The 17,276-nt window shown below is 41.1% G+C and overlaps 2 protein-coding genes across 13 annotated transcripts in view; both read left to right on the top strand.

Annotated features, from left to right (window-relative positions):
- Positions 1 to 16,462, top strand: part of LRCH3 (leucine rich repeats and calponin homology domain containing 3) — a 68,648-nt gene extending 52,186 nt beyond the window's left edge. For 3 of the 12 annotated variants that reach the window (XM_062629002.1, XM_062629000.1, XM_062628999.1), the window contains 7 exons: positions 1,360 to 1,431; positions 2,329 to 2,377; positions 2,868 to 2,981; positions 3,629 to 3,747; positions 5,219 to 5,356; positions 7,531 to 7,608; positions 9,809 to 16,462. In XM_062629002.1, coding sequence (XP_062484986.1) covers positions 1,360 to 1,431; positions 2,329 to 2,377; positions 2,868 to 2,981; positions 3,629 to 3,747; positions 5,219 to 5,356; positions 7,531 to 7,608; positions 9,809 to 10,009 — 771 coding nt within the window. In that variant the 3' untranslated portion in view covers positions 10,010 to 16,462. Of the gene's footprint in view, positions 1 to 1,359; positions 1,529 to 2,328; positions 2,378 to 2,867; positions 2,982 to 3,628; positions 3,748 to 5,218; positions 5,357 to 7,530; positions 7,609 to 9,808 lie in introns of those variants that run through there. The other 9 variants (XM_062629004.1, XM_062629006.1, XM_062629008.1 and 6 more) reach the window with 7 other exon arrangements.
- RPL35A (ribosomal protein L35a) overlaps positions 1 to 17,276 on the top strand; it is a 153,519-nt gene that overhangs the window by 106,679 nt on the left and 29,564 nt on the right. The gene's annotated exons all lie outside the window — the stretch shown is intronic.

Here is a 17,276-nt window from a genome sequence, read left to right as displayed (position 1 = left end):
AAGAGCATGCAGTGTGTTGCTGTTGTGATTGTCCTACCCTGTCGTGTGCTGTTCTCCCCTTCCCTTCCCCCACTGCTGGGTACATGGATTTGTGATGAGTTCTTGTTAGTCTGCATCAAGGTTGTCTTGGTCTTTTCATATAGGCAGAAACAGTTATGTTAATGTTACAGACCACCTACTTCTGTTTTATTTTACTGTTCTTATATAATAGCTGATGTTTTCTTAAGTGATATTTTGAAATTCTTACCAAAAAAAAATAACCAAACAAGATTTTTGCTCTGTGCTGCTGTGGAGAAAGAGTCTGTCCTGAGTATCAGCTGTTAAGTCTGCATAAGGCTTGAAGATGTTTGTATTTAAGGCTTGCCCTGAGCATAACGTATCCTCCTAGTCCTTCCTGGCTATACTGTTCTGAAGTGGCAGAGTAGTTGCAAATCATTTAAAATACTAACGCTCTCAAGTGTGTCGTTCACATCCATAGAGTCTCTAGGTGTCATTTGGTGTTCTTCTCATGTGCTGAATTGCCACTTTCCTATTTGAATGCTGTTTCAGAAAGTATAGTTTCATTCTTGAGCCATTCAGTCCTCAAATGTTTTGATTGTGCTTTCAATAAGGCATGGAATTTGGCCTTCTAGGCCCATCTGTCAGTGATAGATTGGGATGCTGGAGCTCCTGTTCCATAAACATGAGAAGTTGTTTATTTGGTTGGGTTTAAGGTTGTCTGTAGTTGAAATCTGACTGTGCTTTTTTTGTGGCAGCACTGTGAATCTTCACACTGATATCTTCCCTGAGACGTAGATTCCACTCATGGAATCTTACTTACTTTGTGTGTAGTTCACAAGGATCAGCATTAGGTGTTTGTGGCAGACACAAAGCATGTATTCCTAAATTGGTGAGATGTGGGTTTCTCTGATTTTCACCAAGTTGACAGGAAAATAACTAACTAAAAATGCACAACATAGTTCAAATATTTAAAAAAAAAAAAAAGCTTTATTCTGAATAGTGGCTCAGAATAAATTGTTTAGGGTAAAATTTCCTTTTGGCTGATGGCATAGGGGATAGATTAGGTGTTATTAAAGAAGCTTTCGCCTCACTGTTCTACTAGTTCTGCTTTTGATGTCACTGTGTGGTGTGTAAAAGAAACATCACATCTCCCAAGCTTACAAGCCAAAAAGTTCAGGAGAATAGGAAGGCTTTACCTGCAGTTCAGCAAGTACATATTTGTTGCCTGTTGAGTGTTTCTGAGAATGTGATCACACTCATCTCTTGTTTTTTACCTTGTCTACTGCATTCCACCTTTGTGTGTGACCTATCAGCCATTTGCTAACACTCCTACTGCCTTCTCTTTCTTTCTGCATTCAGTCACTTTCAGGGTTGAATCAAGAAAGCCATGCTACTACTCTGCCTAATGCCTCTACCTTCAGTCCTGTCAAGGTATCTCTTGCTATTATCTTTCACCAACAAAAAAAACTTGGATCCACACGTCTGTTTTAACAGGTGTTAGTCTGTCAGCTTCTAATCAGAAGTTCAGGTAGGGTATGAATCCGATTTATCTGATTAAAATGTAGTAGATATTACCTCATCTTAGCTTTAGGCTGCATCTACAGGAGGACTAAGCTATAAAAGCATGGTAACCAGTCTCTGCTCTGAGGGCTTCTTGGTTGGCTTTGATGTTGCTTTTTCTGTACAGGTTTATTTGTGCTTGACTAAGTTGAGTTCATCAAAAGTACTCCTTTTGTATTCTTCACCAGCTTACTTCTGAATACAGACACACTGTCTTTCTTTCTCCTCTGTGAAAACTGCTATACTGCATGCATTAATCACAAGAAATCAATCTGTCTAGGCACTGTAGTAAAACACAGGATGTTTCACTGCGGAGAGTGATGTTAAGTAAATACCAGGTTTGCATTAGCAAAGGGAAAAGTGTGTCCTTATTGGTGCTTCTGTAGTACAAGTTTTGCACAATGATCTCTTTTTCTGTGCCCCGTTGCAAAGAATAATTTGAAAGTTTTGGTTTGAAGGAAGAGTGAACAAAGATCCATCATTGCATTGTCAGTACTGTTTCATCATTCTCTTTCCTTAGAAAAAACCAAATGTGTCATTTCTGCAAAAGACAAAACTTTGTTGGTTTCTGCAGCGATGAGACTTGGGGAACAGTGTGCTGTGGTTTTTCACATTTCTGGGTTTTGTTGGGGTTCTTTGGTTTGGGTTTTTTTTCTGAAATGCATTTAGATGGATGGAGCTTTTTTTAAAAACACAGAAAAATTAGAATGTAGTCACAGCTTTTCCAGATTAGGACCATTTATATTCTTCTGCTCTCTTTATCCACAGAGTGATGACAGATCTACCATCTCCCCTGGCTCACCTACCACTCAGACAGGTAACAGGGAAAGGAACAAAAATTTCTGAAAAAGGATCAAAATGCCTGCTTTGCTTGTTTGTACTATGAAGAGATGGGAGCATTTGTTCCCATCTCTCTATGTGGCAATGCTGTTAGAGAATTTACCCAGTTATTTGGGTCTCCTTAGAAACACACAAGGGAAGAGACAACAGGGGTGAAGCATGTCCTCAGGCAGAGTGTAGGGTTTGGCTGCTTTAGGCCCTCATACAGACCTAAAGCAGATGCATTCAGCACCAGCCAGAACAGTTGTTGGTATTGGTATGTGGAATGTGCTTTGCATGCAAGTGTCCTTGGAAGTGCCTTTTCCTGCTCTGTGCTTTTACCATGCATGGCTGTAATTTATTTTGTCATTATTATATTAAAATTTTTGTTTTGTTCCTTTAATTACCACATTGCCAAACCCATTTCCTATTTAAATTCTAACTGTTTCCTTCTTCCTCCATTCCTGTGCCTTTCCCCATTTGTTTAGTCCACCTTTCCCCTCCATATCCTGGCCATGCAGTCCCGCCTTCCTATAGAAACCCTGCCCTGCGACCAGAGAGTTTCCTTTACCAAGCAGCTGTCAGGGATGAAGCAAAGAAAGGTAGGTTAAATAGCCCAGAAATCAGCTAACTTTGCTACCCTGTATTAACATCTGCATTTACTGAGGTTCGGTAGTGTTCTGTTACTTCAGGTCATTACCATGAAACTACTTTTTGACTTTCTTTTCTAGACATGTGGTATTGCATACTTTTTGAATAAGAAATTTCTTATTTAGAGCTGTCAAATATTCTTTTGCCATATTTGTAGAAATGTGGGGATTTGTTCTTCCTGGTCTGTGCTTACACCCAAGAGATACCGAGGAAATGCCACAAGAGTCTTCAGCAGCTGATGAAGGCAGCTTGATAAATTTAGCGTTGTGAAGTCGCACATAATAAAGTTGCAACTTCTGTAGAAAAACTGAACTGTTTCAGCATACTCCATCCAGCAGAACTTTGCTGTCTCCTTTGTGAGTTACTGTTACCCAAGAGAAAGACCAATCTAAACAGAAAGGAAAATGTGTTAAAGAATGCCTCACTTAGATTAGGAGATCATTAGTTTGATTCATAATAAAATGAAAGAAACAGGTTGTGAAAGAGAATGTACGATAGCCTTTCTGGAACCTTGTGTGTGCATGTATAGTACAGCAGTGAAGGACAATCAGCCAAACCACGCTTAGTGATTTTTCTTTCCTTCATGCTGCTTTTTTAGGTGTTGTTTCATCTTCTACCTGTACCTTGTCTCCTGCTAATGATGCTGCAGACCCTAGAGTAAGACAGAACTCCAAACAGCGAGAGGAGGAGCTGGAGCTAATTGAGCAGCTACGCAAGGTAGGTGCTGCCCAGAGCCAGTATGTGGGCATCTTAGTAAATGCATTGTGCACAGCCTGTTAAAGCTGTCATTGTGTTTCGGATCAGTTTCACTGAACCAGTGTGGTGCACAATTGACCAAAATAAAATGGTGGTGTACAGTTTAAGTGGTTCTTTCAGATGGATGCAGTGATGTTTTTTGTGATGGATAAAGTCAGCTTCAAATTCTGTAAAATAAAGACTTCTGTTTCTGGGTGTCTGGTGATTTCTGCTTTTAAAATGAATGTGTGCTTGCTTTCTTCTTTATCAGCCCTCACACTTGTTAGGGTGAAGCCTTCACACTTCACTGGGAAGTTATCTCACTTTTTCCTTTTAATCTCTGTTTTAAACTCCCCTTTGCTGTAAATCCCACAGAAAAGCTGGTGCTATGCAGACTACTGCCAGTCATGCTGACAGTATGGTTTCCTTCTGTGCTCTGGATCCATCTTTTGATTCATGCTTTATCCTTAGTTAAGTACAGAACATCAGAGGCACAAATATTCTTTATACGTGTCTGTTCAGGGCCACCACAGTTGTGGCTTATACCCAGGTACAGTGATACTGCACATACATAAATATTGAAAATGACACACAGCATTAAGGTACTGCTCTGCTTTACCCCAGACTTGTTTCTGGAGATCATGAAGAGATTCCTTGACATGTCAATTTTTTTAACTTTCCCAAGAAATAAGAATTCCTACTTGTTAAGGCTATAAACATCCCAGATGGACAGAGAGAATTCTTTCTCTTCGTAACATTTAAAGTAAGGACAATCTCTCTAAAAGGAGAAAGTTATCTTAAAGCAAAACAGAACTTGGTGCTGTTTGCAAAGCCCCTCTTCTGTTATCTCAGAATGTCTGTCTTGTTCTGCTTGCCAGATACGCTTAAATCTTTTTTTTAACGCTTAAAGTAGATACAGCCTAACAACTCAGTGAAATTCACACAATGTTTGAAATAAGATTAAATGGCTGAACAGAATTTGTATTCATTTTCTTACACAAATGCTAACTGTTTTCGTCAAATAGTTCAGTTTTTTATTTAAAGGCAAAAATGTTGTCTTGACTTTTGTTAACTGTGTTGTCTTCCAGCCCACAATGACAATGATTTTCACTTCCATTGACAGAACCTTTATCTCAGACTACGTAAGATCAGGAATACTATTTCTAGACCCTGATTTCCATTATTTCTGAATAATGGTTGTATTAGTGCCTCCTGCTATACAATGAAAACTGTTCATCATTGAACTCAGTTGCTCCCAGATTATGGTCATCTCTGGGCCACAGTAGTGTGCAGAGCTTTCCTTGATGATATTCAGAAAGCCGTTTGGAAATGTCATGAGGACAGACAGAGTTGTAGTGCAAGCACTCTGCCTCATGTAAAATGTTCTGTAGAATGAAACAGCTGGAGGAAACCAGCTCTTACTTTTTGTGTGTCCATGTTCATCTTTCTGCAGAATATAGAATCACGGTTGAAAGTGTCATTACCCAGTGATCTTGGAGCAGCTCTCACTGATGGTGTTGTTCTGTGCCATTTAGCTAATCACGTGCGTCCTCGATCTGTTCCCAGCATTCACGTCCCCTCACCTGCTGTTGTAAGTATGTAATAATGATAGTATTTTATAGGTATCCAAAATAGCATCCAACAAAGTCCCATAACCTAGACAAATGCTAAATTCAGCATTTTCCTCTGTGAATGTACATGACAAACATTAACCATCTGCTCTGTGTTTGCTTCACTTAAATGAAGTTGCTTGTAACATAGATTATAAGAAAATGTTAACATTTTCAAGTCCTCTATCCATCAACATGAAAACTAGTGAAATAAGAGTCAGTTCAGCATGAAAACTGAAATAGGATATTTCAAAAGATCAAAAGGTCTGAGAAGTTAAGAAAAGCAGATAGTAGTGAAATAGAATATTCTCTACCACTTTTAGGATCCCACTACATAAGACAGTAAAAACAAGCAGAGAAATCAAGTTGATTCCTGTGTCCACTTCGCAGCACTACAAATTCCTCTGCTTAGGAATTTCAGCAGAGCACACTCAAGCTACTAGGAGAACAGCATCTCCTGGAACAAAACAAATCCAGTCATACCTCTGTGATAATAGTACCCAGACACAACCTTTTTTCCTGTTGAGAGCAAGGAAGGAAATGCAGACATACTGCAAACAGAGAAGTCTGAAAATGTCTGAAGTTGTTTCTCTGACCCTGCCTATCTGCAGTGCTTTGGGAAAGCAGTGATGATAATAAGATTTCAGGATGCAGGTCACTCCATATCACATAGGGAAAGCACAGAATTAGAGAAAGGTCAAGAACTGGGAAATAGTAGCAGATCATTTACCTAATGTGTATTTGTGGAAGTTAGAAAGTTCAGTGAAAATACTTAGGGTCAGCTACTTAAAAGTATTAGGAACAGTCAGACTGCTTGTTATGCACCTTTAGAGACTGATCCTCTGGGAAGGAGTTGAAACATGCCTGTTGCGTTTGCTTTTCCTTATTTTGGAGTCTGTCATTGTGTTGGCTGGAATTTGAACTGGCACTTACAGGGCTGCCTGCTATATCATTGTGGTTCCTCTCCCTTGGACTTAATGTGAACAAGCAAATGTCTTCATTACTTTGGGAATGATTGAACTGGACATGCCAACATTTTAGGCAGATTGTGGAATCATTAAGAGAAAAGGCATACAGCCGCTATTCATAAGACTTACGTCACTGAGAGTATCTCTTCAGTGGCCTGGCTTTATGTGCTGTTGAATATTCTGTGTTGGGAATTACATCATGGCTTTGTCATACTAATCCCAAGGAGGAGGCAGCCATTAGCTGTGTGGCTCCAGGAGCCGAAGAGGCATCATGTCATTCCTCAGTTACAATGTAATCTTTGTATTCCCTTCGCCTTTTGGGGTGAAAGAAGTCAGCACTAGCCTTTAACCTGCTTTCTTGATGGGGAAGTGTGGCACATTGAGGGGATAGAGCAGAGTCCCTGCCATTTGTGGAAAAGCATTGAACCCACAGAGGCTGCTGCCTGCTGCTATGTAGACTCTGGGTAGTTTTTTCAAAGGAGCAGGAAGCTTGTGTCTCTTTGACCAGAAAAGAATAAACTTCACAAATAGAAACGAGACAGAGGCTGTGGCATGGTCTGTATGTGTAGAGGTGTGCAAGCTAACTGCAGAAAAAAACTTGCTTGAAAAAATGCTGGTGAGTGCAATTCAAACAGCTACATCAAACACATCTACAAGCAGCAAGCTTCAGTTCCACTTTTCTCCCATTATGTTCTGGTTACATCTAACAGCCTTCCTTTTTTTTTTTTTTAATCTCTTTGTTGTTTGACACACAGTTTGAGATTTATATGGTTTTGTATTGTAGTCATCCAGAGAGACTCCAGATTGCTTCATATCATGAAATTGCTCTGAAATCACAGCATGGAAGCCATGCATGTGCTTCATTCAAAGTATATTTTTAAAATTGCTATGCTGTGGTCACTAAGGGTGTTGGCCAGTTTCATAACACCTTGTGTCTAAATAGTGCACAGCTTAAAATTGTCTTTTTTAATAAACATCCAGAATTCATAAATTAGCTTTTCATAAAATGGCTTTGAAATTCTAAAGAAAAGCAAACTTAAACAGAGCCTGCTTTGAATTAGACAAGCTTAGGTCAGTGCAGTAAGTTTTTGGCAAAGAGATTTATTAGGAGTTTTATTTAAATAAAAAATTAAGATCTTTTTAAATCCTGCCAATGACGAACACTGTGCCTGCCTCGTTCTTTGCAGCCTAAACTTACAATGGCAAAATGCAGACGAAACGTGGAGAATTTCTTGGAAGCTTGCAGGAGGATTGGAGTGCCTCAGGTACGTATTTCTGCTATCCTGATATAATGTTTCAGGTGCAGTTTTGTATGATGCTTCAGAAAATAAAACCTTCTTTGAAAGATTGGATGAAAACAAAATTATTAAAAGCTTAGAAGGTGCAGGTATAAGCTGTGTCTTGTGGTATAGATCAGACTTAGCTTGCATAATCTTCCAGAGCTAAATGATGTCAGATTTAGTGTATCAGAGGTCTTATTCACTTACTGCTGTCCCTCAAATTCATAATAGCTGATGCAGTTGAAGTCTGCCTTTAGAACTGCAAGGTGTTTCTAACTACGGTTACATCTTCTCAAGATTAGATATTTGACAGCTTAAAAGTGGGATAAAACTTGGATGATGTTTTGCATGTTTTATTTTTCCCAAAGCTTTTCACATTCCTTCAGAGTAATTATCCCACACAAATACCTTTACTGTCTTACCAACAAGTCACGGTATTACTGGCCTTTCTCTGATGGTAGCTATCTTTGCATAGATCCTAATTCTTTCATTATATACAAGTGGTAGAAATCCGTCTTCAGATACTCCTTGTCACCTTCTGAAACTTGGAAGATCTAGGAGATGGGAACATAAAATAGTCCATCTGACTCCAGTTATCCTGTTTTATGCTATCCTGTCCTTTCCACTTTGTCTTAGCAGCTATGTCAGCATAAATAACTTTGATACATCATGTTTTTCTTCATTTTTCTTCTAGTGCATTAATTTTGTTTCTTATATTGCTAAGCATTAGTGTTTCTATTGTAGGTGCTGTTTTCTTTCTTCTGTATTGTGAAAGGGAAAAGTAGACCCAGGCGCTCATTTCCCAGTTATTTCTAAAACCACTGTTCTCAAGTCAGTCATGCAGTGTTTTTTGGTGTATTCAGATAGTTCACTTGCAGGCATTTGAACCACTGGGCTTTTAGGATATCATACTTATCAAATGCCTGGCAATTCCGCATGACTCAGTGGTGAACTGCCTTGGAACATGGTAGGGAGTTGTAAGTGATCATTAGTACTTTGAGATCCTGCACTATTTTGGCACCCTAGGAAACTTCAGACTTTTACTTCTGGCAGAACTACACAATATAAATTTGCCTGAGGCAAAGTTGTTCAATTCTATCCCAGCTTCCCTAATTACAGCTCCCTCAAACATGCACATGTGATTTTTATGAGATTACAGTACGGAGCAGATCACTCAAATGACCCACCTTTAACAACAAACAAACAAAAAAGCCAGTCAAGAAAAAAGCCCTTATAGACGCAGCCTGCTCCATCTGCTGCACCTACAGTCCAGGACCCTCCTGATTTTCTCATATTTCTTGCTTTAATGTGGAAGAGTTCAAGGAGAGTGTCTCTGGGGAAGCTTACTGAAACAGCCCCACCTGAACTCTGAAGTTGCTCTCACATGTCTACATTACATATCTGCTGAGATGTGAATGTAAGATATCTCTATGCAAGAATGGCCTAGCATGGTTTTTTGAAAAGATGCCTGCAGGTATTTCCTTTCCTTTAACATCTAATTACAAAAATAAAAGGCTTTCTGAAATATGGATCTATGTAGAAACACTAAGAGAAGACTACTTTTAGAAAATGGTAATTACAGGCTCCACAGTGGAGCAGCTCTTTACAGAACTTTGCAAGTTAAAGCCCTTGCATCAAAAGAGTCTGACAGTTGAACAGATTGATCTGTGCATCTAGATTTCACTGATTTACACTTCTTACCTGGGTGAAAGGAAGGGAAAAGATACACATTGGGAATAGTTGCAGAACACTTTAATTAGTGATAGATATTTTTGCAGACTACCCTTGTCCTACTGTTTTCATTAACTAAGAGTTAATGGAGACTTAGTGTTGGTGAGTGCTTAGTGCCAGCAGTGTCTCAGAAACCTCCCCTGGAGAAAAATGGTTTTCACTAAGGCATGTGTAAACTGCTGTTTTTAACAACAAGGAATAGTTACATGTTTAAGCTGTACACAGGTGACAGGCACCTCACTGAACACTAAATATTTGCATTAGGTCTGTTCTTTGCAATGGGAGTCTTGCGGATTCCTTTGTGCAAAATAACCAGCTGTGATATGCTCCTCAACTATGTAGGCTGTATCTGAGATGTCTGATAACTGACTGCTTCGTGGATGTTGCTATGGCTAACTGACTGACCTTTTTTTTTTCTGTCTGTTTTCCCTTCTTGCTCACACACTCTGGACAGGACAATCTTTGTTCCCCTTCTGACATTCTTCAGCTAAACCTCAGCGTTAAAAGAACAGTTGAGACTCTTCTTTCCCTGGGGACAGATTCAGAAGAATCCAGTCTTGTCTCCCTTTCCATTCAGCTCTGGGGCTTTGTGGTGTTTTACTGTACTCTAATGCTAACGCTCTGTATGTTCTATCGCTGGGTCTTTTTTCTCTAGCTGAAGGATAGTGTTGCCGCTTCCTCCCTCTGTCCCTCCAGTGCTTGGGAAAGGATTTGAGGTTTTGTCAAGACTGTGTGTATGAAGTGCTTTACTTCCCACTGATGGGACAGAGGTGACAAGTATAATGTGTGAACACATTGGTGCACCCACACGACCGTCTGTGACATAATCCACATTTGTATTTCCTGTGTCATATTTAGCAGGTGACAAGGGAGGAAGTGCTGTCTGGGAGCTAGAGTGAGGCACAGAGGTTAGGACGTGTGGGTGCATGCTATAGTCTGCCAACAGGTGATGTAGTACTTGGAAAACGGTGTTGTCAGTTTGTGCCTCAGTTTTCCCACCTGTATAATGGAAATTGCACCCACCCTGGTAAATTGCTTGAGAATTTATCTGATGAAAAATGTTGAAGAAGGCAAAGTTGTTTTTTTTTTCCAACATCAGTGTTCTTGATGAGATCTCACAGTCTTAAGGAGGCATGGTCTGGTAAGTTTTATCCACAGGACCTTGTAGCTGATTTTTCTTTTTCCTTATCCTTATGCTGCTTCTGAGAGCATGTGATTTCTTGTATTTGTAGACTGGTGTATTACTCTGAGTCAGGATTTGCACAGTAACTGTCAGTGAATCCTGAGCTACGTGAGCTTTGTAACAGATCAAGGAGGAAATTTTCAGAGAAATTGCACTCTTTAACAACTTTGAAATAATTTTTTTTCTGTCACAGAAGGAAAAATCCCTTAAAATTCTGTTGCATGCCACAGAATGCTGTAGCATTTTACTGTGCTCCAGATAAAACTTCACAAAAACTTCTTGAGTTTCCACTTAACTGTGGGCAGCCCAACCCATGCTTGTTCCATGCATCTTCCTCCCATCCTATAATTTTCAGAAACCTTGTATCATCCAGTTGCAGAAATGCAAGTCCCAGTTGCACAATGACTCTTCACTGTTATACAAAACTCAGGTAGTCTTCCATAATGCTTCAAAGCTTTTCCCTCCCCAGGAAAAGCATCCTGGTGCTTTAATGCTTTAATGTCTCAGGGACACCTCAGAACTTCAGGGCACTCCCCATGTGATGTGTAAAAGACCATGTCTCCTCAGAGTGTAGATTGATTCAGGGAACTCTGTTCAGAGACCAGTGACAGGTAAGTGTTAAAGAAAATGGCTTAATGACAAATGTGTTTTCAATATATTTCTGTTACATCTGAAAATACAGGAAATGGCTTGTAAGCCCAGTGTAAGTGGTGTTAGCATTCCGGTGTTAACCTGGCAACAGCTCTGAAGCACAGTTTAAGATACACAGGAGTTCAGTTGCACTTGTAGTTGCTACCAGTAAAAATGTGTTATGTGTACATGGATCTCGCAAGCCCTTGTAACACAGAGCGAGTGCTTAACAAAGTGCACTAGTGCAACTAGAGGAGTCTGTGCCCTCTTTCCAAATCACACAAAGTGTTCTGTCCAAGCAAAGCATTTCTGAGCAAAGAGGGGAATTCTGACAGGGGGAAATTGTTTTATTTTTAAATGAGCTATTTTTGCACTGCTTACTGGTATAAACTAAAATGAACTCAGTTCCTATGTCCTTTAACTTTTTCTAATGAACACTGTGATAAAAGCTGCAAGGGTTTTTTTTACACTAACAGTGCCTTCCAACAAATGTTGCTTGTCACGACTGACTGTGATATGGATTCATTCCAAAGCTTATCCTCTTATCTGCTTGCATATAGAAGAAAAAAGGCATGTTTGCTCAAGTTTACAGGTTATTTTCACGAAAAGCACACTCTTTTCAAAACAGCACAGATTTGCTGGAAGAAAAATGTATTTCAGCCTGGTCATATGGTTTACTGTGAGAATTTCAGCCTGGTTTTGTTTGTTCTCTCTCCACCCTGAGCTTTGCGGGAGGAGTGCTGGCTGCTGCTGTTTATGCTGAAGGATTTCTTTAACATCCTAAATCAGTAAAGGGTCAAAAAGTGGAGGAAGGCAGGTTGCTGTGGAAATAACACGTGAAATGTAGTTCTGTAGGAAGGACACACTTTGGTTATTTTCTACAAATACAGGACATGTATCCTGACTGTTGCGGAGTGAGGATGGCCAGGATGTGCCAAGGACTGATGTAGGATGAGACTTTAAATACGTCTTAGGCTGAGAACAGCACAATTATTAATAAACACTTTTAAACCTCTCTTGCATTTTGCGTATTACTCTTATTCCTCAGGATGACTTTGGAGGTAACCTGCTAGGCGGGTGTACTTCTGGGAGGTTGATAAGTGGTAGTGGCTCATTCTCTGCTTTAAAGCATGTCTCTCCTCACGTTTGATAGCTAAACAGGAGGACTTCCTCAAAAAGGCAGTGTTGCTCTGGAAAGGAAGCCATGGTTCCTTTCCTGCTCCATGTGGTGGTGGGTTCATCACACTGAGGGAAAGCTGTCTCCCTTCTTTTGGGAGAAGTTCATCTTTTGGTTTCATAAGCTGCTGCCGTTTCAGTGTGGGCAGAGACAGAGCAATCTGCTGTTCCCCGCACCTCCCACAGTCCTCTTCAGGTTCTCATTTGTACAGTTTTCTGATAAATGAAGACAAGGATTAGCCCGAGGCCACCTTCGTTGAGAGTCGAGTTCGTGGTTCTTTAGCCACAAGCAGGAGTTTCATGTCGTACCTGTGTGTGTGTGTGCTGGCTATCCATAACATTTCATATTTCAGTCACCTTTTGCTTGATTTTTTTTTTTTTTTTCTTTTCAGTTGAGTGTTTTTCATCCATTTTGTTTTTGTCTTTGTTTTGTTCCCCATTCAGGAGCAATTATGTTTGCCTCTACATATTTTAGAAGAGAAGGGTTTGACACAGGTAGCTGTGACTGTCCAGGCGCTCCTGGAGCTGGCACCCCCAAAGCAGCAGCAACTTCACCACTTGTCTGCTGTGTAAAGACCTCCAGGACCTTTGGGGTTACCTTGGCTAAGCAGAAGGACGTGAAGACTTTACTGCCCATGCAGTGCATCCAAACACACAGAGCTCTGTTCTAAGGAAACGAGTTTCCGTGATTCCTGACAGGAATGTTTTACTTCATTTCTCCATTTTTTTTGGAGATCACAACAGTTTCCAATAACATTTTTATTATCAGTATTTTGCCCCTTATTTAAAGAAAACAGAGTTCATTGGGAGGAGGGTAGGGAATTCCTTGCTGACATGGGTGTAGCTTGGAATGAGATTCCTAGGGGAATTCATTGTTAAAAAAGGATGTTGCTGCAGTGGGCACATGGGGAAATTTCTTTCCTTCCTCACAGGGTTCAAAGAAGGGGAATTTCTTTGCTTCCAAAGAACAGCTATTTCTATTATATATACTAAAAAATTGCAACACACAATCTTACCTGCAGTGTTTGATGACAGGGTCGAACCTCCTGCTGCTGTAACTTGCGTTGGCATGTCCTCATCACTTAAAATTTGAAGACAAAAAAAAAACTGATGAATTTTTTTTTCTCAAGGGTTGAGAAATACTGCGTGTTTTCTCTGCAGGAAAGCGCCGTTGTCAAAGATACTAAATCAGAACTGTTCAAATTGTGTTAATCACATCAGCATTCTTGCTGGGTTCACTTTCTGTTTGGGCTTTTAACATGTCTTTATCTGACGATTTTCCCAACACCAGTGGAGAGAGATCACATCTGTTTCCTCACCTGCCCCTCTGGTCAAGTAGGGATGCGTTTGGTTACTCGGTGGTTTTGTTGAACGGTGACTAGATGTCATCAGGAGCCACGTCTCTGTTTTCACTGCAGTGCAAAGAATCACAGCCTGCTGTGTTAATAATCCTTGGCAACCCTTTATCAAATGGTTTATTAGGGGCGGGAGCATCCCCTGCAGCCATGCCAGCACTGGTGAGTGTCCCAGCCACTGAGAAATTCACCATTTTAAGAACACAGTTACTGAATTTCCACAGTGGGCTGCGTATTGTCAAAACAGTGTCTGTTACAAAAGGTAGCTTCTCTTTGGGGGTTCAACAGGGCTTTAAATAAGCCTTTTATCGGTGAGAGTTTATGTAGAGAGCCGCACTGGTTTTACAGAGCTACCATTACTTCTTTCCTTTTTCCTTAATATGAAAATGGAAATTCAATATACAGGAATGGGAGAGGTACCCAACAGGTTTCACATTTTTCTGGACAGATGATCCTGGCAAAATAAAGACTAGCTCCATGTGCTCTGGTCCTAGTGCCGAGGCCAAGCTCACAACCACATCACCTACAGTATTTTCTCCCCCCCACCCCCAAAAAAGACCTTGCAAAATCTAGTTCTCTCCCGTGCACTTCCTTTGGTTGGCTTTGGCCCATTTAAAGCATCCCAGAATGTTACGCTACTAATAAATACATGGTGCATGGGGTCTGAAACCAACCTCAGGCGCTGGAGGTATTCCATCTGGGAATATATTTGAAGCAGAATACACCAGAAGGATTTCATAGGGATAATAACAGAAGAAATGGGAGCAGGCTGGCTAACAGGCATTCTTGTGGAAGTAAACCTCCCATGGGAGCACTGCTAAGGACTGGGCTTAGCTGAATTTTCCCCCTTTTGATTTGCAGTTTTGTTTCCACTCCATTTTGCTTCATGTATTTCTTTCAAGGTCCATTGTGGTGAGTGTTGAATCCCTTATTTCACATAATTATTCCAGTTGCTCCTTACTGGCATCTGTAGATGGCTGATCACATTGTGAGTGGAGAAGAACACCTGAAGGGTATTTCAAACTGCGCAGCTGGAGAGAAACCTTTTCACACTGGGTCTGTGCACTGCCCTGAGCCTGGCAGGAAATGAAAATGCCATGTGTAGGAAGAGAGCAGCCCACACAGACACTTTCCTCCTCAGTTAGATCTTGTATTTCACTTCATGTCGCTTGCAAGGAGTGCTGGTAATTCTCACATGATTACGTCAAAGTGTCTGAAGTCTCTGCTGTGGTTTGTTGGGTGGAAGGTTCTGCCACTCACAAGCAAACAGTACGGACCACAAACGTTCTCTGTGTGTTTGTCGCTGCGCAGAATTTAAAAGAGGAGGGTACTGACTTCATCAGTTTCCATCATCAGGTCACTTGTGTTGTTACAGGGCTGAGTCGCTTTTATTAGCACACCCTTTGTGGGCTAGTTAAACACTCCTGTTTTAAGAAAACCCTTCCCTTCATGGAATGGTGGGTGTGCTCTTTGCTCCGGTCCAGCTTCCAGCACTTAGGGGAGGTGAAACCTAACAGTGTTCAGGTTGGTGGAAGTTTGGCGTTTCATTAATACTAGTTTTTAGGAGTTAACGGGGTGGGGGGGTTGAGTCTGGACAGCAAGAAAAGGCCGTTTCCCCTTGTGCCTGGTGAAGGCAGCTCCTCTTCTGTCCAAGCAGCGTGTGTGCGGCAGCAGAGCTTGGGTAAGGAGCAGCAGTGGCCTGGCTGGGCAGGGGCTACCTCCACCATCACTCGCTCTGTGCTAAACCCTGGTTCCCTCTGGCAGTTTCAGTGTATGTGATATATCAGTTTGGCAGTAGCAATCCTGTGTGTTCATCCTGGCAAAGACTAAATCTTGACCAGATGTTTAGGAACAAAATCCAAACCTGAAATTTCATCGTACAGTTAATTTAATGTATTATACCAAACCCAACTTCAGTTCTTGTTTGCAAAATGGGTGCTGATTTTTTGGTGTGTTTCTGTGCAATTTTTGTCATATCCCTTGAAAAGAATATTTTAAAGAGAACGTGCATAAAATCCTGTTTCGTGTGACAAAGCAAAGAGGCGATTGTCTTTCTCTGGGGCATTTGTGTTCAGGAGTAATCCACCTGAGTGTGTCATGCTTGCCGGTGTTTACACACTGGTTCCCCTGTGCCACTTGTCCTTCCTTGAGCCATGTCAAGTGCTGGGCAGCGTTTGATGCTCAGCAGGGTTACATGCTTGAGGTGGAGCGGTGCAGGCACACGGGAGCCCTGGCAGCAAAACCCCCCAGGGTTTAGGTCTCCCCTGCTGAAGGGGAGGTGTTTGTAATGGCCCCAGCACAGCAGCCTGCTTAAAATGAATCTGAGACAGCTTCTTACAACGCCAAGGACACCTCTTGTTCTTGGTTGTGACACAACGGCAAATGGTATTTTTATCCTTTTATGCCTATAAATAGTTATTTGAAAAAATGTTTTAGGAACAGAGGACTTCTAAGGTGAATTTGGACATTAAAAAATGCTTTTGTATAGATATTGTGATGTTTTACAAAGTGATCTAATTTTGTTATTTCTGAAAACAGTGTAAACGTGTAATTAATAGAGTAAAGGATTTTAAAGCTCCATCCCATGCTGTATGTCTGTAAATACATTCCATAATTTCTAAGTCTGTTACACATAAATGTGTCTGAGTATTGTACATTTTACATTGCCTGTATTCTGCCAGTAGTGTGAACTTCTAGCACACCTGTAATATAAAAGGAAACCATGGGTAATTTGAAATAAAGTTTTCAAACTTACATAAGTTACGTTATTTCTCCCTGCTGTTTTTCTGTTCCATCCATGAATGTCACATCCTCTGTATCGGGTGTTTATTCCCCTTCCTCATCCTTGCAGGTGCCAGTTAGTGGACTTCTTTGTTCCTCTCATTTTCGTAGTTAACTAGGACAGAACAACCCCACTGTCTTTACACATGTTCTGCAGCCACATCAGAAGCTTTTTCTTGGGGATATTTTACCTTCCACAGACACAGAGAAGCAGTGATACTGTTCAGAATCCTGTGCTCCCCTCTCTCCACGCCCTGGTTTTTCCTCAAAGCAGAATGTACACTCTGGGTTTGGGGACTTTGCTGGTGCTGCTGCTCCTTGTGGCTCTTGTTGCTTGCATGGTTTTATCCTGCCTCGGGTCTAATCTGTAAAACTTGCACCCAGCTTCATGCCCTGCAGCATTTGAAGGGTTTGTTTTTACTAACCAAAATGCCTGCTCCTCTTTTCTTCCCTCCTCATAGCTAGTTTTTATTATTTAGAAAAATAAATAAGTAAAGGCCTAGAAATTGCCAGAGAGCCACAAACTTCCCACTGCGTGCCCCTGTTCACTGCTCACCAAGCTGCTGCCTTCGTGAGGGCTGCCCATTTCTCTCCAGGTGTTCATCCTTCCCATTCTTCGCAAAGCCACCTCCTAACCAGCTTCCCCATCTCCAGCCTTTCTTCCCCATTTACCTCCCAGGAACCCACTTCTTCCAAAGGGCTTGTGATTTCTGGTTTTCCCTACAAGAAATATGGATGTGTGCTTTGATCCCCTCTTTCCATAGCTGGAGAAAACACACAGTGCCAACCCTGACAGA

This window comes from Pezoporus occidentalis, unplaced genomic scaffold (assembly GCF_034315485.1).
Source record: "Pezoporus occidentalis ecotype Australia unplaced genomic scaffold, CSIRO_AGI_Poc_V1 ctg327, whole genome shotgun sequence".
NCBI lineage: Eukaryota > Metazoa > Chordata > Aves > Psittaciformes > Psittacidae > Pezoporus > Pezoporus occidentalis.
This window is presented reverse-complemented; position numbering and strand designations above follow the sequence as displayed.